This window comes from Argiope bruennichi, chromosome 3, assembly GCF_947563725.1.
Source record: "Argiope bruennichi chromosome 3, qqArgBrue1.1, whole genome shotgun sequence".
NCBI lineage: Eukaryota > Metazoa > Arthropoda > Arachnida > Araneae > Araneidae > Argiope > Argiope bruennichi.
In genome coordinates this window covers 46,736,865-46,759,779 of record NC_079153.1, presented here as the reverse complement: position 1 = coordinate 46,759,779, position 22,915 = coordinate 46,736,865, and the positions used below count along the sequence as shown (strand labels likewise).

At 28.2% G+C, this 22,915-nt stretch overlaps 1 protein-coding gene across 5 annotated transcripts in view; it reads left to right on the top strand.

Moving 5' to 3' along the window:
- LOC129963084 (potassium voltage-gated channel subfamily KQT member 1-like) overlaps positions 1 to 22,915 on the top strand; it is a 161,437-nt gene that overhangs the window by 137,381 nt on the left and 1,141 nt on the right. For all 5 annotated transcript variants that reach the window (XM_056077121.1, XM_056077125.1, XM_056077122.1 and 2 more), the window contains 13 exons: positions 1,069 to 1,195; positions 2,751 to 2,829; positions 6,010 to 6,106; positions 7,264 to 7,407; positions 9,250 to 9,360; positions 10,911 to 11,006; positions 13,818 to 13,910; positions 14,196 to 14,319; positions 16,342 to 16,410; positions 18,991 to 19,090; positions 20,954 to 21,029; positions 22,075 to 22,169; positions 22,262 to 22,358. In XM_056077121.1, the coding sequence (XP_055933096.1) occupies positions 1,069 to 1,195; positions 2,751 to 2,829; positions 6,010 to 6,106; positions 7,264 to 7,407; positions 9,250 to 9,360; positions 10,911 to 11,006; positions 13,818 to 13,910; positions 14,196 to 14,319; positions 16,342 to 16,410; positions 18,991 to 19,090; positions 20,954 to 21,029; positions 22,075 to 22,169; positions 22,262 to 22,358 (1,308 nt within the window). The remainder of the gene's footprint in view (positions 1 to 1,068; positions 1,196 to 2,750; positions 2,830 to 6,009; positions 6,107 to 7,263; positions 7,408 to 9,249; positions 9,361 to 10,910; positions 11,007 to 13,817; positions 13,911 to 14,195; positions 14,320 to 16,341; positions 16,411 to 18,990; positions 19,091 to 20,953; positions 21,030 to 22,074; positions 22,170 to 22,261; positions 22,359 to 22,915) is intronic.

Genomic DNA, 22,915 nt, shown 5'->3' with positions numbered 1-22,915 from the left:
AATTTACGTAGTAAAATCTTGTATGCATTAAATCTTCTGTAATTAAAGCTTCTCAAGTATTGTACAACTGACTGAACTCTAAATGGAATCCTTCAATGTTCATTACACTGCTTAGTGGTTATTTAACATTTGCATTTTATAAGATTATATAGATATTTTATTAAAAAAAGCTATAGGAATAATCATTTCTTAATTATATGGAAAATTATATTTCTCATTATACCATCACGAGTTCGTAAATTAAAAGTTTACGGATAAGTAAGCAGGCTCTCACTTGTTTGAATAGTCTACCAATATTTTCTAGCCGCCTTCGGAAACCAGTTATTCATCCACCTTATTAATAGCACTCATTAAGTATGCAACCAACCCTAAAGATCAAACAGATGAAAAAAGTACATTTTAAAGTACATTTGCTCGATAAACACAAAGCATTCTGATTCATTAGTTATTTATGCAAAGTGGAAAAAGTTAATTGAACAAAATCGGCGAAATCAGTTCAATTACTGAAGTTGGGTCAAAGTTTTATTTTGCAAAATATCTTGAAAAGTGAAGGTGGTTGGGGGGGGGGCAGGAGAACACAGAAGATCGTGAGTTTTCACATGAAATAAAATTGCCGAAATCATATCAGGAGTTATATTTGGAGGACTGGTATTTTGGATTTGATACAATTTTTTTAAATGTGTTGATAATACGTCTTTTATCAATGCTTCATCATTTCAAACATACTGTCATAAAAGGGATATGAAAAGATTTGGTATTAAGTAGGTTTGTATTGCGGAAAAATTTGCAATCAGCTTAATTGCATTTTTTTTAGTATTGTTTTCTTTAACACATCTGTTCTGTCCTTAAAAAATATAAATTAATCTGTAAAACATGTTTCATTGCTGAAATGTAAGCCTTTCAGTCAAAGCAACTAGTAATATATTTAGAAAACAAAATTAAAGTTTCTACTGTCATGAAATTGCTAAATGCTTATATTATATGTTTGCGGAATCCCGTAATTTAAAATTACGTGATTCGCTGTTTTTTAATTTATATTATAAAGAACTTATTATTCTGTATTTTTAGGAAGTTATGCTTGTATCAATTTTCACAATCGAATACATTGCACGCTTTTGGTCGGCAGGCTGTAGAAGCAAATACTTGGGTCTTTATGGACGCCTGAGGTTCGCTTCTAAACCCATTTGTATTATAGGTAAGATACATTTTGCAACATACTCCTGATATAGTTGTGCATTATTTTTTTATGACTAATAAAAAGTAATTTCTCATGTATACCATTTTAAGTTTCATTTTCTATAATTCGATTTCAAAGAGGATGGTCACAAACTTTGGTTTGAAGGCAGGAAGATCGCATTTAAAATATACACAAAATGGTGTAGAAATTCTGATTTGCAATCATTCTCAGATTGTCATCATCTTGTCTGATTTCTCCTCCTCAAAACAAAATCGTCTCGTTTTATCAAAAAGAGTATTTAAGTTATAATCTAACGACATCACTTAATTTTAGCATTTTCTAGATTATTACAAATGTTGAGCACAAATGATGGATCCGTTTTTAAAAAATCATTTTCGAAACTGTACATATTGCAATAAGTAATACATGAATTTAAAGAAAAATACACCCAGTTTTTTTCCAGTTATAAATATTCGGTGCGTGATCCTCTTGTTACACAGCATACCTCCCATCTGTAATCCAGTTCGTTCCAAACATTATGTGGCATCACTCTGTCAATGGTTCTGAATGCTGAACAAATGCGAATTTCTTTTTTTGTGTGTGGGGGGGGGTTACGTCAAAGACATTATTTATGCCCCACCAATGCTTAAAATACTGTCAGAACTTAAAGAAGCCATTTTTTCAGCATTCAGAGCCATTGACAGAGTGATGCTACAAAATGTTTGGAACGAACTGGATTATAGATGGGATGTATGCTGTGTAACAAGAGGATCACGCACCGAATATTTATAACTGGAAAAAAACTGGGTGTATTTTTCTTTAAATTCATGTATTACTTATTATAATATGTACAGTACTTTCAAAAAATATCATTTTTTAAAGTCGGGTCCATAATTTGTGCACACCCTGTACTAGATAAATGCTCTGATGTCTGAGAAGCGTATATAATTCGGATATGAAATACTCTATTAAATTTCATTCTCAAAGAAACTCATTATATACCAATTGATATTGTAATCAGAGTATCATTACAAAAATTGTTATGTAATTGTATGTTATGATGTATAATTCAATTATTTCATAGTCTGTTTGATCAAATTCTGTGAAATAACCGAGTTTTTATTTTAACGATAACTGTAACATATAATTGTAGTTGTCGTTACCGGTACAATATATAATATAAAAATATGAAAAAATAATTCAATGCAAAAAATAATATAAAGTCAAATAATGAATATTTTTTACATAATTTATCTTGCTTAATACGAAGGATTGGAATATGAGCTAATCTGCACAATTCTGCTGATTATTTTTAATTGAAATATTCTAACCAACATTTTTACAATGATTAGAAATTTAATAACCACTGTATTACAGAAATAGATACAAATAATTTTTTATTAAATATTTTTCGAAACAAATTGCATCGTAAGTATTGTAAAAACAAATTTAAGATAATGTTGACTTAAATTATCATCATTCTCGTTACATCTTATCATCTTTTGAGTTGTTATTAACATATTGCTGAAAATCTTGTAATATAACGTTAACGAATCCTTTTTTTTTTTATTAGATCTTGTCATCATCATTTCTAGTTTTCTTGTAATATTTCTTGGATCTGATGGACACACATTTAGTGTCAAAGCCGTACGGTAAATATTTTTCCTACTTGGGTTTTTTTTTAATTTCTTGCTTAAAAATATGAAATAAAATTGCATTTCAATATTAGATGAACAACTTGTTGTTAATACTAATGTATTATTAATGAATGGCCCATGCATCGTGGTAAAATTATAGATATTTTGACATTAAAAGACATAGCATATTTTGCAAAAACACTCATATATTAAGTGCTCTTCATAATGAATTCTGTCGATTTATTTCACCCATCACTATACTATAATTATCATCCACTTGCATGTTGCCATTCACAATGCTGAAATTTCTTTTCCTTCTGCAATATATGCAGTAGATTTACTTGCACCATGCTGACTTGATTTGACACCATTTTACAAGTTTTTTCGAATTTCTTTTGTTACAAAAGCTATCTCCCGAAACATGTTTTACCAGATTCGACAGAAAAGCAGGCTGAAATAAAAATTAATTTATCCTCACATGTTGCATGTCAAACGAGTTAAGTTGCCGCACACTTTTAGCTCTTGTGCACTTTAATGGGGAAATTGAATGACTATAATAAGCGTTTGCGATTACGTGTTAAACTATTTAGAATTCCTTTCACGTCTTACAGGAAGGAAAGAAAACTTGATGTTACGTTACAGCGTGACACAAAATGCAATTGGGATACTCGCATTGACGTCTGTCATGTGACTGAGATATCACGTTGTTAAGAAATAGTGGCTTTAACTTAATAAGCTTTATATTAATTCTGAATTAAACTTATGTTTAACTCTTCTTAGTATGATGATGGATATTTCTATCATAACATTTAGCTAATTGGTTGTTGCTGGCAAATTTTTTCGCGACTATTGCGGAATAAGAAGCGTAGCTGTCAAAAAAATCAAATGTCACAATCATTATAGCGGGTTTGAACTTATCATTCCGCTTTCTGTTGTGGTTGGAAGAAACAGAAATTTTAGTGTCGATTTCTTGAATATTTTTTAACTTTTAATTATTTTTTGCTAATAAAAACGATAATGAGTGGAGAAATTTAGAAGAGCGGAACATTAAAGATTTTGTACCGAGCTTAACATGTGAATTTGCATGATGATGGATATTTCCATCATACACTAGGATTTTTAAAAACATTTTTCCTTTAATCTGGAGCATGAATTATATTACTCTGATTTATTTCACAAAAAAAAATCGTACAAAGAAGGGTTAAAAGGAATCTTCATGTTAACCAAAAATTTGCTAAACAGAAATTAGGATATTAAAGTAGTTATCAGATCTTCCTACAGCGAATAAGGAAAAATGATAATTTTGAAACTTATTTTTTGATAAATGATTTTCTTTTTTATTTACATAAAGCATTAGTTCAAATTATACATTCTGAATAAGGTCGAACCGGATATGGAATTTTTTATCATTAAAAGTACTGAACACAAATTTTAAGAATTTTTTTAAGGAATAAAGGAACAAGAAAATAGCCACTTTTAAAACCTGTAGCTCCTTTTTATATCGTTTTAATATAACGGCGGTTCACTCTGCTATTGAAAAAGGTGCTTGAGCCAAAAATTACACAATCGCGAGTTCAGTTTGAGTTTACGCCTGGCACGAAAACAAAGCGATCCTGCAATGGTTTTGGATTACCTCCAGCTATAGCCAATATTCATTTCTGTGAATTCATTCATAAATTCTATCTAAATCCTATTTTTGTGTCAAAAGGATCAAAATAATGGTGAAAATAATTCTAATTATAACATCGTTTAAATATCTTATTTTTGCATGTGATATTCTTGTTGATACAATTTATTTTTCTGTAATAGTACACAATGGGATGGAAAATAAATGGAATTTTAATGTGATGGACTTAATTCATGAATGTACAATATTTTGTTATGATCGAAAATTATCTATATTTAAATGCTGTAAAACGCTTAATGGATATCGGAAGTTATTGATGCTCGCCAATGTAAAATATCTTTTGAATTAATAGAAATGAATATAGCTGGTGCGGTTGTGTGAGAATTGGTGCAAAACTTGTTGTGCCGTTGCAAACAATATTCCAAAGCGCATCTACAGTTCTGCTGTTAAAAATCGAAGGCTGAATTTCAATTATTTATCTCGATGCGAAAGCTGAAATATACGTATTCATATATTCTCAAAGAAGCAGATTTCTTTTTAGTTTCCTCCAAAATTTGATAGAAATTAGTGTAAATTTCATCTTTTAAAATGATTGCATTTTTTGAATTAACCATATTCATGGGCAGACATAATTTTTTAAAAAAGCTTTCTCTAATCGGTAACTATTTAAAACATGGAATGAATGCAATTTTAGGTGATTATTTTATGCATAATAACAACGAAATGTATCTGTGTTGGCGGTCTACAGCCTTGACCGCCAATCTACAGCTACCAAATTTTGAACATGGCACATGTGCCCCTTTTAGACGGGCGATTTTTTGTAATATTAAAAGCTAAACATAATTTTATTTTTCTGGCAATAACTTCCGAAAATATTGTAGCACAAATTAATTTTATGCCGTTTCAAAATTTGAATTGTCTTTCTAATGATACAAATTTAGCAAGCATGCAAATTATATTTAAATTCTGGCAATTATTTTAAAAAAATATTATTTCTTATAATAGATTATACTGTCACTGTGAAATTCAAATAATTTCTATAGCATCATCAAATATTTGATCATATATTTTTTCATTGTTGAATTGTTATTATCTGTGTAGATAAAAAAAAATGTGAAACCAATACATCTCAAAATTTAAAATATAAATATAACGGATATTTACATTTTTAATAGTGATAAGACGCTATGAAACTATTTCCATTTGGAAGGTTTATGTACCTAATAAACAGAAGTTAACTGAAGCATTTAGAGTAATACAGTTTTAATGCCAGACAATTTGGCAGAATCAAAAACAAGGAAGTTAAAAAAAAAAATTAACCAGAAATTCAAATGTAACCAATATTCCTGGCTAGCCAACTAGTCGTTTGAGGCGATTAGTTTCCAATAATGTAAAAATATAAAGATTTCTACAGAGTGCTTGCATTTCTTCCTTTATCGATAATGCATAATATACTTCGTGGTGGGAAAAGGAGTGAATATAAATAATTTAGTTTTAATACATTTTAAAACAAATTTATATATGCAGTGGTATTTTAATAATAATTGTATATTTTTATATTTTAACAGTGGCGTCAGATTTCTTCAGATTCTTCGCATGCTACATGTCGATAGAGAAGGTGGCTGCTGGAGACTTTTAGGCTCAGTAATCATGGAACACAGGCAGGTGGGATTTCTCTGTGCCGAATGGAATTGATACCTAATTGAATTCAAAACGATATATATTTCATAAAGCTTCATTCGATTTATGATTTCAAATACAGGTTATTAAAAGCAACTCCTTCATCAAACAAGGAGTTCTAAAAATCACAATCTAATTCTTTTGGCTATTCCATATTCTTGCACTCAATGTCCAATACTGAGTTTCTTACATAGGAATTAAATGGACAACTTAATTAATCATTCTTTTGTACAACAAAGATTGTGTGTATCTATAATATCTGTTGATGCTTTAAATTAATCAGACCGTTTCAACTTAATTTGCTACCAAATTTGGGGCAATTATGCTTTGAATGGTGGAAATATGTATAATATTTCTACCTATGAAATTTTGAAATTTAATTTTAGTTAAAATTTTGCGAGATTTTCTCACTTTTCCGAGATAGTCGGGAAAAAAATGCACAAAAATAATTTTTATACCAATTTAAAACTGAAAAAAATCTTAATGATTCAATTTCGTTTCTGTACAATATTTTTTAATTATAATGATTTTTTTAAAAATTGTTTAATGTTTGCGACAATAATTCTTATTGTTGCAATGAAATTCAAACCGATTTATTTGTTTGAATAAATAATCACAGTTTTAATTACCTATTCATCTTTTAATAGAAACTCTTAATTTTTCAAAACTCAAAGATTTTGAAGAATCATGAATCGAACTCAAAGAATCAACTCAGATGTTTAATTTTTTTCAGCAATTTCAGAATAATCTTTTATATTGATTTTATTTCAGTCAATTTTTTGAAAAATAAGTAAAACATAGCTCACTAAGATATTAAGTATACTTGGAAAGAAACATGATGTGCTGAATAATTGCGTTTGCTTTTCTTTTAATTAGTATGTCTAGGTTCTAACGTAATAGAAGATGCATTTTTTTCCCGTTTCTTTTCTGTTCTTTTCTGCACTGCGTAACAATATTTTTTTTTTTTTTTTTTTTTTTTTTTTTTGTAATTTACATTTTGAAATGTTTAAAGAAATCTGAAATTTTCAGTTTTAAGCAAACTATTTTTAATTAATATGCTTATTTATAACTAAATGTTTTGTAATAATTATTCTTGCGAATTTTTTTCAGTGCTATATAACTGAAAACATATTTCGTTTCAGGAAATGTTCACAGCATTGTATATAGGATTTCTAGGTCTAGTATTTTCTTCCTATTTTATGTTCCTAGTTGAGAAAGATGTCATCATTGATAACATGCCATCAACAGCATTTGCTACCTATGCAGATGCTCTTTGGTGGGGAGTGGTAAGTATCTTAGATTTCAGAAACAATTCGTTTGTAAAAAATTTGATTGAATAAAAAAAAATACTTCAATATAAGAAATTGCATGTACATGGTGATTGTTAAAATCTTTTCAAGCTCTTTTATATTCAAAACGGTGTCTCATATAACCAAGGAAGTAACTTGTAACTCGGAAATAATCATAGTAAAGGGACTATGATGAATTTAAGGAGACAGATTGCAGCACCCCTTGCGGCTAAATAAGAAAATTTCACAGAAATGACTCAAAAAATAAGGATCTACCAACATATCCAGTTAGAAAGTTTTCCGCTATAATAAAGCACTTAAAACCATAATAAAGGCACAAAAAAAATTCTTGGAGTTATTTATAAAATTGGAGGAAATATTTACGATTAAAATCATTGTGACATGAAAAAGGGTTCGTTTGAAAATTAAAAAATGTTTGCTCCGTTATAATCGTCTTCCCTAGTTAAGCAATCGTGAAGTGAAATTTAAACAATGAAGAAAGTAAATAAAAAAAAATTATAATTTAAAAAATATATAAAACGCACTCGGGTGTAAGGAGTGGAGGGTTATCTGAGGATAGATTATTCAATTTTCGATTAACCCTTTGTCAAATCACGAAAAGTTTATAATCGCAAAAATCCTCAACTTTTACAGATCAAGAAACTTCTTGTGTTTATCTTAGTACCACGTATGTTTTTCTAACTAGACTTTTTGTCCGATTTCCTTTGTTTTTTGGAGTTATTCTTTGTAACTTCCTTATTTCGTACCTAGGGGGGCTTCAACCTTTCTCAGTAGATGCAGCATAGTTATTTTATTATACGTAGACATTATTTTTTTGGTTATACGAGACACCATTTTGAATTGAAAGGTCTTAAAGGGACTTTCCCTATCGCCCTATTCTGAACGTTACTTTACCTTCCATATATTGATTAGAACACTTATAATTTTCCTTTTTTTTTTCAAATATTAAAAGATTTTCACTGAAAAATTGATCTTGTCAACATCTCATTAAAATTTAAATTATTGATTGTTTAATTTGAAAGTGTTTTGGATTTTTTACTGCAAAAGCTGTCATTCTCCAGATTTTTTAAATAATAATTTGCGTTGTTTGACGATAAAATTTGGAATTTGTTGCGGGAACTTAATTTCAGTAAAATTTTGTAATTAAATAATTCAATTAATCGCTTTTTCCATACAAATATAATGTTACATTTTTTTAAATGATTCAGTGATTAACAATAATATCGCAAATTTTTCTAAACATTTCTTAAAATTATAAACAATCGAATTCAAGTCAATATTGAAAATTGATTCATTTTTATTTAAATATTTCTATTATTCATTTTTTTGTGCAATTCCTTATTAATACTCATTCATGAAACACAAGATTTCAAAAATTTATGAATGCATTTGTTTTTCAGATTATTCAATTCTATAAGAATATTTTAAGTTTTATTTTTTAAAAGCTGACTTTATATTTATGTTATAAAAATATAGCAGATTTATTTTTTTAAGATTAATAGGGCATTTCCTTATTATATTCTGATTGATCACAAAATGCTATCCATTGTGATTAAATGTGTCCATATTGATACTAAATATGAATATTCTATTGAGATCTTTTATGCTAAAATTATCTTTTTATGTTTGGATGCTATTGTATTATTTTAATTCTAAAATTAACTAAGTTTTTGAGAAAAAGATCTCAATATAAAAAAAAAAAAAAAAAAAAAAATTTAATCCTTAACATTGCTTGAAGAGCGCAGAAGAGCTTGGCTTAAAATATTTTGCTTAGTTTCTCATCATCGACATTTATATCAAATTTATTTTCTATTTCAGGTTACTATGATGACGATCGGATATGGGGATAAAGTTCCTTTAACTTGGACTGGTCGTCTTCTTGCTTGTATTTCAGCTCTTTTCACAGTTTCATTTTTTGCTCTTCCTGCTGTAAGTATGGATACTTGCAATTTGATAATTTTAACGATAACTTTGTCTTCTGCGTTCCTTCCATAAATATAAACTTCAGCGAGCTCTTCAGAAATTATAAAAGCATTAAAGGATAATATTTGTTTTTTAATGAAGTGGATAGAAAAGGAAATATTACATGGTAAAATTTCTTTTCCACAGTTATGAATTATTTGAATAGTAGGAACAGTTAGTGGTTAGTTTTAGATTAAAGCAATTACTAAAGATTTCATTATCCATTCGAAATTTTCCAGTTTAATAATTTAAAGTTTTGTGTATGAACGACACAAAATATAATTACCTAAAAATAAATTTTCTTTTCGAAAACGTTTTATACACCATCAGCCTTTTGTAAAACTTGTCTAATGTAGTCATAAACTAATCTATTTGGATGGCTTGAGTTTTGCCCTTGCGCGCTATTTTCTGTGTTGGAAAAGGCCCCGCTGGAGCTCTAATAATACAGTAGAAGTAAACGTGCAGCTAAATACAGCAGGACAGAATTAATATCCAATTGCGTAGCACACCATAGCTTTAAGCTGCCCTCAACTTTCTAGATTTCCTTGTGAATGCTTAAAAATTATTTGCAAGTTGTCATTTTAATATAAAAGGATGTGCAAATCAAGCTTAATCAAATTAAAACCAAGTATTTAAATTAATTTTGGATCGTAATTCCTTGGGGCAGTGATATGGTGAATGCAGGTTGCTCCAAGGTCATGACATGTTTTTCGCTCTCATTTGTCACCACCGGTTTTATAAGAGAAAATGGCACTTATTAAGTTGAAAACTGTGGCATAAACTCTATTATTTTGTCCCAAAATACCCCTAAAAATGATCCTAGGAATACTCGTATTTACTTTGCTTCCCAATCATTACGGCATTCGGGATGAGAAAAGTGTTTTGCTTCAAATGGGGGATATTTAGAAAAAAAATATCTAAGGTTCATAAATTCAGAAATATATAATTCTTATAATTTCAAGTCGCTTAAGTAGCTTTTACATACATCTCGCATTGTCAAACAGTTACATAGCTACCAGGAAAGAAGAATGTATATCCACAGACCCCAGTCTTACGGTATAAACTTAAAGAAAAAAATTAAGTTCGTCTATAGCTGTTTGTAAAGTTAAATACATTGAAGGGTAAAAAAAAATATCATGCATCATGGATAAAGAAACTTTTCGTTGAACTGTGTTGCATGATGTGTTGACATGTTTGACCACCTCTACAATTAGTAGTTCGTTTATTGGGACGAAATAGTTATGCCCCAAGTGCAACTTAATTCTCTAAACTACAAATGATAAAAATGTAATTCTATAAATATGTGAAATACGATATCATACAAAAAAAATTTCTTTCCTATCCTTTCCATTTATAAAATTAGTGGACTAAGTTGAAACTAATCAATGAAAACTAATCAATATATGTACAAAATTTGGTTATTTGATTTATGTCTTGAAAAATGTATGAATTGTAAAGCTGGATGGAATTTGTGTTCATATATGCATACTAATTATTAAATTTGAATATTTTAATAGGGTATTCTTGGATCAGGGTTTGCTTTGAAAGTTCAGCAACAGCAAAGACAAAAGCATTTTAGTCGTCAAATTCCAGTGGCTGCAACGCTTATACAGGTAATATCAACAATCTGAATATTTAAGAAGGAAGTAATGTTTATCACTTGAATGCTTTTAACAATATTAACCTTAGTTTTGGAATTTGTTTTTGAGTTTAATATTGAGGCTGCCCCTGGTTTTATATAAGTTTACTGCAACAAATATGCAACTTTATTAATATTAATTTTATAATTGATTAAAATTGATTTACTAAAATATGTCAGATAATGATAAAAATGAATTTCGTATCTATTACTTATTATTTTAATCTTCAATTCGAGTATTTTTAAATCATGTGTATAAGAATCATTCATAGTGAATAGTTTATTTTTATAAGTACTAAAAGTATGATATTGAAAAAACACTTTTATGCTATCATTCTTCATGTTGTTCATTTGTTTTTGTTTTTTTCATATTAAAATAACTGGTTCCAAGAAATAGCATGTATTGTAAAAGATCCGAAACTCCTGCTCTTTCATGAAATGTGAATTCCATCCTAAACCGCAGATTTTTCCACTTACAGTGAGGAATTTCTTCATTTTTAATAAAGAATTATTCAGAGCAGTCTTTTTTTTATCAATCGATTGCTCTTTTCAGAGACAGAAACAATCGTATTGTGTATAATATTATTGAACAGTGAATATGCTACTTCCTTTGCAACAATCAATAAATTATGTATAAGTGCGGGGGGAGGCGAGGATCTGCTATATTTTTTTCTTATGAAAGTATTGTGAAAATCAAAATTTTAATTGTTTCTAAATTTCTATTCAGATTTTTACTCTCTTGTATATAAAAAGAAAGTATTGTAATTATCAAACAAATCGAACTCGGATTTTTGAGTAATCTTCAAGTTTCAAATCTCTTGAATAAAAAAAAAAAAATGCCTTTTTCAAACTGTTTGTCTTTGAACATAATTCAAAAATGCATAAGGCTAGCCAGATGAAATTTCGTATATAAAATATGCATCAGATTTGTAGATTTCTATCGAATTTTGAACGAAATCCATTAAGAGGAAGTCTGTATATTTTGCTATCTAAGTGAACTCAATAGCTGAAAAAGCGTAAAAAGCAAGATAAATAAAATTTGGTACATAAGTTTAACATCTAAAATTTAGATTTGTATCTTATTTTGAACCAAATCTGTCATAGTCACCCTATGACAGATTGGTCTATACTTTTACAAAGCATGTAAAGACAATGTCTCAATAAACAATGACTTAAATAAAAGAAATTTTGTATGATCTATCTACAATCGTAGATCTTTGACAAATTTTGATTTCAGTCTTTCGGAAAATCGGTGTTCAAAATACAAATTCGATTTCCCGGTACTTTTGTATTTTCATACCAGGGACCAATTGCCAAAGACTGCACAATAGATTCAGTAAAAATACTAGAATCACAACAAATATCAATATTTAATAACTAATGTCCGCCAATACCACACATGACAGTCACGACTTTACCAAATGTCCATAATCTTATACCTGGGTATGAGAATAAATCTTTATTAGTTCATCAGAAAGTGGGGGTTTTTTGGCGGGGAGAGGGGGATCTCTCTAACTGAATTTTGTAGGAAATGATTCCTAATGCATTCCAATTATTACACTAATTTAGTCAGTAAAAATGTAGCATTTAAAACATTAAGAATTTTTTATTTAGGGCTACTGGGCAGATGAGGCTAAAATTTCATTTTTTAGGCGTACTAAAATGGTTGTGATTATATGTTCTTGTTCTTTTTTTAAATTTATGTAAGGTTATTTTAAATTTAGGAAAATAAATGACCCAATTTCAATTAGTAGTTCATTTGTGTATCTGAAAGATACACGCTTCAAGATAATACATTAAAGTTTTGAAAGTAAGAGTATAAATCTTCAATACTGCTCTTTTTATTACACGACATAAATTAAATTTAATGCAGTTTTACACAAACTTACACATCTCACACGTGTATCACGTATGTCAGTACAGTCTTGGTCTGATACAGATTTTGATATTGAATTACGTATATATGTTCAAAACCCAATAAATTCATGCGGAATTTACCTTGCTCTCCATAAAATCCAAATCGGAGCTCATTATTTTTGTTTGAATTCCAATCCAGAAATGTTATCGAGGTAGTGCCCTTCATGCCCAACAACTATCACCGATTGAAAAGTTAATATCGCATCTGATACAGTAAGTTTTGATTGAGACATGCTACTCAAAAGTTGACCAGATTTGCATTACAATCCTAATGAATGCTGTTCCGCGAAAGGATTCCGTGCTGAACATTCGTGATGCTTGTCTTCAGATTTGAATATAACTCTTAGAAAATCATTGTTCAAATAAATATAGCAGTACATGTAAAAAGCAAAACTCTGAAAGATTTATTTTTTGCTGATTTGAAAAGGAGTCAAATTTAGAATTAAGGTTCCAAAAATCATTAAATTTCTTTCCCAGAATTTAAGTTCCAACAACAAACTTCTTAATTGACTTGAATGTAAAATTTGTCATATTTAACAAAGGCTTTGACCTCCTGAATGCCAAAAGGCTGTAGTTAATAGATGTCAAAAATATTAGGAAGCTTCAAGCGTTCTAATTTCCTTTTTTAACACGTCTCCGTTTTTAGTTGGTTTCGATTTCTATCGTCTGTAGTTCAAAACGCGATATTATTATCGCGAAGCAAAATAAATGTATAATGTTTTGTTTTTTTGTTTTGTTTTGTTTTATTATATAATTTGTGATTTCCTTTATTATTATTATTCCCGGATATTTATCAAGTTACAAATAACACCAGATGGTTACTTCAATTATAATTTAAATTAAATTCCAATTTTTCCTTTTCTTTCAGACATTGTGGCGTTGTTATGCTGCCGATAAAAATTATTCCTCAGTAGCAACATGGAAAATTCACATGAAAAGTCCATCAAATTCAACAAACAAGGTAAAAATTCAAAAATTATTTTCATTCTATTCATTCTAAGCTTTCTTAAACGATTTAAGAATATTTTCTGTATTCTTTTTAGTAATTTATCTTCTGAATTTGAGTTGAATGAAGTTCCTCTTTAATTTTATTGTTTATGATACAGCAAAACTACTTTGTGACCCATTCTTTTCTGATACTTAAAAAATACTTGTTGATTTTTACCACTTCAAACTTTTGTTTTAAAAATTTTGTTTGATATTTTATTTTTCACATTTTAAAATTTATTTTGTCTTGTTTTTTTAGTATAATAAAACGATAGCAGCTCTTCGACGAAGGAAACCCAAATACAGAAGCGATAATGAAAAGAATGATCAGAACGATAACAAATCCTATGGCGAAATAGCGGTAACGCTGGAAGCTCCAAGAGGTATTTATTATGACATCTCATAAAGCCTTGAGCTTTCTAGATCTATCTAAAAGCACTTTTTTTGTATTTCGGCTTAACGTTTAGTGAGCCTCGACCATAAGAACTGCAGCACCCCTTGAAATTTTTATTTTTTGCTTAATATTCCACTCAAAGTTCTATGGCCGGCACTTATTTTCACACTTTGAAAGTTTGACAATCAACAAAAACGAAATAAATAAATGAATAAAAATAAATGAAGTAAAAAAAAAAAGATGGAAAATGTATCAACAACAAGAACAATTCGGAACTTGTCAGGCTGTCCGTGAAAGTCCAATATGCACACAACTGATTAATCCATTTGAAGACAAAAGCAATCGTTTCTTCTTTTGAATGTAGAGGCAACTCTGGATCTACAGTCAGGGAGGGCTTGGCCTGGAATGCTGATGATTTTTTTACATCATTCAAAGTTCACCTTCGTGTTTTTTTTATCTCGCTCATTGGATGTGGTGAGTTTTGATTTCAATTCTTGCTGCTTCGACAGAAATGCATTTGGTACATTAAATATTTTCTTTTGTCAGAAGTGAATCTTCGGTTTAAAAAAGATACACGGATAATTTTCTAAAATGCTAATCGGTTAAATTTTTTCATCAGAAGAAAAAAAATTATTTCATGCAAAAAATGGACATTGCGAATCATTTTTGCACCACATCTTATTTGATATTCGTTTCTGGGCGTGATGTGTCCAGTCAACGATAGAAGCATGTGTGTGTGAAAAAAGGTTGATACTTTAATTTGTTGTATCATCAATAAAACATTCAAGCAATTTTCTATTAATAAAACTGCAAGAAATGTATAATATACTGGCTATTTAATATGTTTAAATGTAACTTTATATTTGGTTTTGAAATTTAAAAAAAAAAACTTCTTTTAATTATTTATGGTTTTTTGTTTTAAAAAATGCATTAGCTTAATGAATATTTCTTTCAAAACTACTAATTTGTGAGCAGAAAAACTGCTACAGATTCTAATTAACTATTGACACATGTCTGAATGATTTCTGCTCAAGTTAATATTTATAAAGATTTTCATTAATAGTGCAACTGGGCACAAAATTTAACATTTTTGAAAATATCTAGACTTCCAGATATATTCGTTAAATCACTGCTTGCACTATAATGTCGCCTATGGCATTTTTCTTTTCACCCGAGTTATTATTATTGACTTAGTTATGAGTAAATAACACCCGTTCATGTTATTTCTTTTTCGCTCATTTGTCAAATTTGATTTTAAAAACTAAAACAAAAAAAATCTCTATGAACATGTATTTCGTCTATATGACTCCTATTAAGACTATAGCCCAGAGAATAAATCTCTTTTCTGTCGTTTATATACCATCTGATTTACGCGACTTTTACCTATATTTAATATTATATACAGCCTATCCAGAGGATTCAAAGTATTAATTATGTAGAAGAGGAATCAGTTTGTAAATACTCTACCAAAAATACAAGTATTGTGTCATTATTGCATCAAATTATATGGAAAAAAAACACTAAAATAAGAAATTTAAGACAAACTCAAGATAAAACAAATATCAAAGAATTGAGCATCAATCTGCGAAATTAAAAATCAAAATGCCCTTACTGAAAACTTAGTGCAAAGTACTGAAATACTCGATATGGAATTCTTAAAACCTCAGTTAAAAAAAAAAATTCTAAAAATATTTTTTAAATATAAATTACGGACTCGTTAATCAAAAATATCGCCTACAAATCTTTTTTTTTTCAGACCACTTTAATTTTTAACTAATTGTTGAAAGAATACGATAGCATTTTCGTTAATTTCGATTAAGATATTAATACAACTGTGGTTTTTTTTATATATTCTTGTTATCACTTTTCCATTTTAAATTTAGTTTTCTTAAAATATTTTTCTTGTGAATTGAAAAGAAATGCATCGTTTAAGAAATGGCATATTCTACGTATATAAAATTGCATTTTCTTTATTATAATTAAAATAAAATTCGAAAATTTTTTGTTCCAGGTCTCCATCAATCAAGAAGTGTACCCGATATGATGATATCCATGCACGATGATCTCCTGAAGAAAGATGGTAGAGTATTTAATTTTTATTTCATATCAAATTAATATATTGTACTCTCCACATCTTAATCAATAGCTTATAGTAAAATTCTGATTTTTACAAACTTAATCAAAACTTTAAAATGGTCCTTATGAAGCTTATTTTGTTATAATATATATACTAACTTGAATAATTTAAATCGGTAGTCTTTTAAGAGACTTTAATCTCTCCGCCTTTTCCAATTGTAAAATTTAAATAAAAATACATATAATTTCATAAATTTAATATTTAATATAAATTCTCAAAAAAAAAAAGCGGAAAAATAAAAATAGTATGGAGGGGAAGAATATCATGGAATATTACTAATTGGGAAGGAAAATATCCTTCAATATTCAAAATATGTTTCTATTGTGAAAGTGACCGACAAATAAATGTCAAAAAATTTTATCAATCTTTACACATCCCAAATTTCAATCAAACCAACTCATTATCAAATAAAAGGAAGATGAAGAAAAATATATAAAATATTATTCGTTTCAGAACCCGTGAGAAATATTTTTCGACACTTTTATTCCGCAAAAGGATAATTTGTGAATAATAGCAACACCTTTCTGGAGTTCATTGCTGGATGCATTTTTCATTTTACAATTGATTTTGATATTCATTTTGTTTTCCGATTTGTAATCTTTTATTTTAACTCGAAACTATGCGATGTTTCTATAATTGTTAGACATAAGACCACGATGGTCTAGTAGTGAGATTCGACTTCGAGACCGGAAGGACCCAGGTCTGAAACTCAGTTCCATTATAAACTCATGAGTGGTGCTCATGAAATCAAACATCCTGGACTAAACCTTCTCTTGTTGGTGTGATGCTTAAGTTACAGAAGACTGTTCCAGCTCAGGTGTATCCACATCATCTGATTAGGGTTGAAAATTACGTGGTTCTTCATCCTAAAATGTTTATGTAACTAAATGAAATGATATTGATAAAAAAAAGAACCAACTCTACTTCCATCTGTCATTACATAATGTATTGAAGTTGAAACCAATTGTCCTATGCGCAAAAGCACAGAGTTTCAGTACCTCAAAAGTGGTTTACTTTTGATATTTTTTTCAATAAGCCATATTCCATGGTATTGTTCCATATTTGTTTTTTATTTCTCATTTTATAGTTTTTCACTTTTGTGAATGCATTTTATTTTTTTCTCATTGATACGCCATTAACTCAAAAAGAATAGCTTTGTTTCTTTGAATTATTTTTTTATATGTTGATTCTTTATTTATATTGTATTTCCGTGATTTGTATAAGCTTTATGTATTTTTCAATTTTTTGTCTTTATATATTTGTATGTAATATTCTCTATTATAAGTAATGGCCCAAATTGTGGAGACTTCTGGAAAAAGTACATTTTAGCCTTCTGGTGGCTCATAATAGCAATAGTGTTTGCAATACCTTGAAGCTCATATTAAATGAAACTTAACCAAGAACGTAATACATTAAATTATATTCAATTATTATTTTTTGAACGTTACAATTTTATAATTGGAATAAAGAAATACATTTTAGGTTAAAACACAACTTTCTTTCATTTGAATGTAGCCCAATAAGGAAAAGGATTTATACAGTAGATAAAATGATATTTTGTTAACAGTAGAATTCGGTAATCGAGACTATATTATATGAACGGAAATTGTTTTTGTGCCCTTGGGGAATTACTATCAATTCTTTTATTGTGTTTTGTATTCTTCCATTTTGTGTGTGGTCAAATTATAAAAAATAATAAACTGCATAAAGAGTTGATTATGAAATCCAAACAACTATGTAAAAATTTTCTACTGCATAAATAAGACTTTAATTATAATGAAAGTAGGCAGAAAATTAGCGGAAACTAATTAAATGCTGTGTTTCTACACATGTAGAAATATGTTAGCACAACTTAAACTGTAAATACAATTAGAATTTCATATTAGAAATAGGAAAAAAACTTATGGGACACTCTAATATAACAGCAAAATCATGGGCAGAGTTAGTGTAATTAATGGGAATACCCATGCAAAAAAAAAAAACCCTTCTGCAAGCAACTTTTTCCCAATAATGAATTAATTCATTGGGATTCGGCTCCATACCATGCATGTCGTGCTGTATTTAAACATTGGTTTTTTAAACAATCCTATTTTACTACCAGAATTACCGGAGAAAAGCTCTTTAGCCTATCAAAAATGTATGAAAGTTACTAGAGACTTGCTACAGACTCAAAGCAACACAAAACTAAAATCTAATTAAAGACAGTAATTAATGCTAAAGGCTATCCAATAAGTATTGACTATTATAAGGGAGAACTTTTATTTCATTATTTATACGTTTTTCTTCTTTATAACTGCTGTTCCAATAAATTATCTAGTATGGAAATTACTTTATTAAATTGTCGGGTAAATTAGTTCGAAAATAATATTAACTTTGATATTTCAGTTAATAAAATTGCTTTATGAGTCATCAAAACTGAAAAATGCGTTTTTCTTCAAAAAAGAGTTTCCACAATTTTGGCCACTGCAATATTTGGAATATTTCAATTTTATATTGTTAAAACATCCATACGTCTTTTTGCAGCTTCAACCACCAAACTTCAAAGCATAATGAACGGTAATGATGATTATCAAAATGACAGTATTTCTGAAGAAATCTATGGAAATTCAGCAGGTTTCACACAGTAAGATTTTATTTTAAGTAGAAGAAATGTTTCTGATTTTAAGAACCTCTCTGTCTGTATATATGTATAAGATTCATTTGAATATGCGTTTTTATAAAACATACGAAAATTCTTCGTTGTAAAGATTCTATTAAATCCGTATTGTCTTGCATTTCCGTTAAAAGAAGAAAAAAAACCTAAGTTTATTAATTTTTTTTTTTCCTTATCTCTAAACAAGTCGAAATATTAGGATGTATTAAAAATGCAATAAATTTCGTTGTAAGCTAAAAAGGATTAACCAAATTTAAAATATTTTTAAATGCAAAAATGGTACCAAAAAAAAAACCATGATGAATCCGGCCTGATGATCTTTCAAGGGTCACTCTCAAGCAGGGATTCACACCAGGGATTTTTTGTGATTGCTCTGGCCTTCATCCAAATATTGACCCCTCATGACCCAAAAATGATTGTGTAATTTATTGTCTTTGATTTTAAGATTATTAATTTTTATCTTCATAATCCTCAATTTCTCGGGATTTTCGGGTCACGAGGGGTCAATTTTGGACGAAAGTCAGACACCTCATAGAAAAATTCTGTTTTTGAATTCCTGCCTGAGAGTGACCCCTTCAGACCGGATTCATCATGTCTTTCTTTTTGGTTCCTTTTTACATTAAACTTAATGTTTATTTCAAATTTGGTTAAATTCATTTATATTTTAGAGGTAGCAGCATTAGCTCTCTCTAAATACAATCTATCTTTTATTACTTTTGATTCAGGAAAAGTTTGCTTTTAATTTATTTTCATGATGATTGCTTTTTGTTGTTGTTGATGATGATGATAGTTACCTAAAAAAGTTAAAGTATCAACTGCAATTAATCCGCAAAAATGAACAGAAATCTTTTTGGAAACTTTTTATTCATAGAAAGTTAACCGCACATATAGATATGACTTAATAAAATATAAATTTCTGCACTTAAAGTTGTTAACTTATTCACTTTTTTTGTTGTTGTTGTTGTTGTTGTTGAGCCACCTTTTTTTATTTATAATTGAAATTTTCTTAATTCTTAGCATTAATAATAGCCTTTAATCCAGAATTTATAGTGTGTCCTTTAAAAGGGAAATGAGTCATCTCAAATTTGTTTGTCTGGAAACTTGTTTTGACTTCATAAATCCATGCCAGATTTTTTGTAATTTTTGTACATCAAAACCAAATTTTTATCTTAAAAGATAAAAAATTAACTTCTACAAAATTATAAAAAAAAAATTATAAAGATGACTTTTTTTGTATTACCTTAATTTTTAGTGGATATAAAGACACAGTAATGTTGGATTAGAATTCCATTAGGAGTTGATTCTAAACTTGCTGTTCAAAGCAATCTCCTTAACCTAGAAATTAAATCTTTATATTCAATTTTTCAAATTTTCTCTCTAGAAAGTAGCAAACATTTTTAATAACAGTTGAATTGAAAAACTTTTTACTGAACTAATATCACTAAATATTTGAAAATGAAATAGAAGAATTAAAATGATTAGCAAAAAAGCAGATCAAAGAATTGAAGATTTTTTGATGTGATCAAACATGAAACGTCTTAGGAAACTTTTCATCTTCTATATGATTGATGCTATTGTTTTTATTTTTTCATCAGTTTGACTTTAATATTTCAATTCAAAATCAGTACTTAGAGTTTTGTTCTTAAAAAAACACAGAATATAATTTATTAAATAATAACAAAGCCTTGTTTGTCTTTTAATCCAAATAAATGAAATAAGCTCAATTATAATTTGATTCCTAGATAATAAATCTTATTATTCGTTTGAATGAACTAAATGTTCTCAGAAATGCATGAAAACACTTGTTAATTATAACTTTATAATTCATTTCAGATTGTCTGAAGCTCATAAGAATGCTATTCGGGCAATAAGGAAAATAAAATATTTTGTGGCAAAAAGAAAATTCCAGGTAACATCAAGATTTTTATAAAGGTTTATGAAATTTTAAGTTATTTTGAATGACATTTTTAAGCAAAAGTAAAATAAATTTAGAAAGTTTTTGCTATATTTGTGGATTTTAAAATATTTGTATAAGTAACTTGTCAATTTGTAAATAAGAAATTCGGTTCATAGATTTTCTTAAAATTTTTAATAAATGATTCGATTGATTTTGTTATTATATAATAAAAATCTACATCGATTTTATCATTTATATTATAAAATATATAAAAACTTAACAAAATACTATTTATATATCTTTTTTCCCTGCTGCTTTTCTTTGGATTATGTAAGTATACATTCATCATTTAATATCTTATTGCACGAAAAAATGCAATTAAAATTTCAATTTTTTGTATTATATAAAATTTTTAGTCTCGTTTCATTTATTTTAATCTTAGTGTTCTTGAAATTCTAAATTAATACTGAAAAATGTTACTGTAAAAGTTAGTACTATTTTAAAATATTTTTTTCTTTTCTTGATGAAATTATATATGATTCAATATATGCTTATTTTTTAAAAAATATGGTATTCGAATAAAAATTTTCAAAATCTTTCCGATGGTAAAAATTTATCCATTTCTACATCAATATAAAAGTTAAGTTTATTACCAGGAGGTTTTCCATAGCTTACTTATGAAAGTAATATATTTTTTTCATGCACTGTTCTAATATAGTAGAGATAAATTTAAAAATAAATAAAAAATGCATCAAAAAAGTGCAATCCTTCATTTTAATTTAGGAAAGGTATTGTTTTTAAAAAGAACGTTTATATGGTTTTCTTAACTCTAATGATGAAATATTTAATTTTTTATATACTACTTCCAAAATATGAGAATTAAATTGTTATTTTTAAGTTCCTGTAATGTCTGTCCCATTTTCTTTCTATTATGAATACATACATCGTATAAGAAGACAGAAACAAGCATTATTGTAAAAATAAGTTATAGCAAATTTATACATTTCTATAAATATGTTTACTCAATTATGTGACAAATTTTGTTCTGAATTTTCAGCAAGCCCGCAAACCATATGACGTAGGAGATGTTATCGAACAATATTCTCAGGGGCAAATTAGCATGAATGTCAGGCTAAAAGAACTTCACAGAAGGTAAAATATTATTAGCATGTAATGAGACAATTTTTAAATGACTTTCAAGATGACTTTTGTAAATGACTTTTCTTATGTTTTTGTGTTTTTAGATTAGATCAAATGTTAGGAAAATCTGGTACTCAGTTGTGTGGCAAAAATGGTAAACCGATTACACTTGGGGATAAACTACAGCAAATGGATCAACAGGTATTTTGACTAAATTATTTTTTATGAAGTGATTGTTTTCATATATAAGTGCAGATTACGATCTTTTACAAATTCACAAATTTTTTTTCCTCAAGTTACAAAAATTGCAAAAAAAAAAAGTAATGTCTTTCGAATTTGAAATGCTGAAAAAAGAAATGAAAATCGGTTATTTTTATTCCTTGATTAATTTTTTTACTCTAGCTTTAGTTGAATCAATGCAAGTCTCAATTCTGTCATTTTTCTTTTCTATCTCATTTATTGGACCAGTTTATGAACACTGAGATTAAAAGCAATATTATACTAACCTCCCGACATAAGTTTGTGGCGTGCTTTAATTTTGATTAAGAATAGAACTACAGTCTGCCTCTAAATTAAAAATGATGCCGAATAGGAAATTTTAGAATAGTACTGCTCTACATAAAAATTATTTAATTACTTAATATCAATTTTTTTAATCCTAGTTATTGATCTGTATCTTACAAAGCTGACAATATATCTTTGTTTAATTCTCAAATATCGCCATAATTTTTAAGTTCTCAATAAGTAACATTCATATA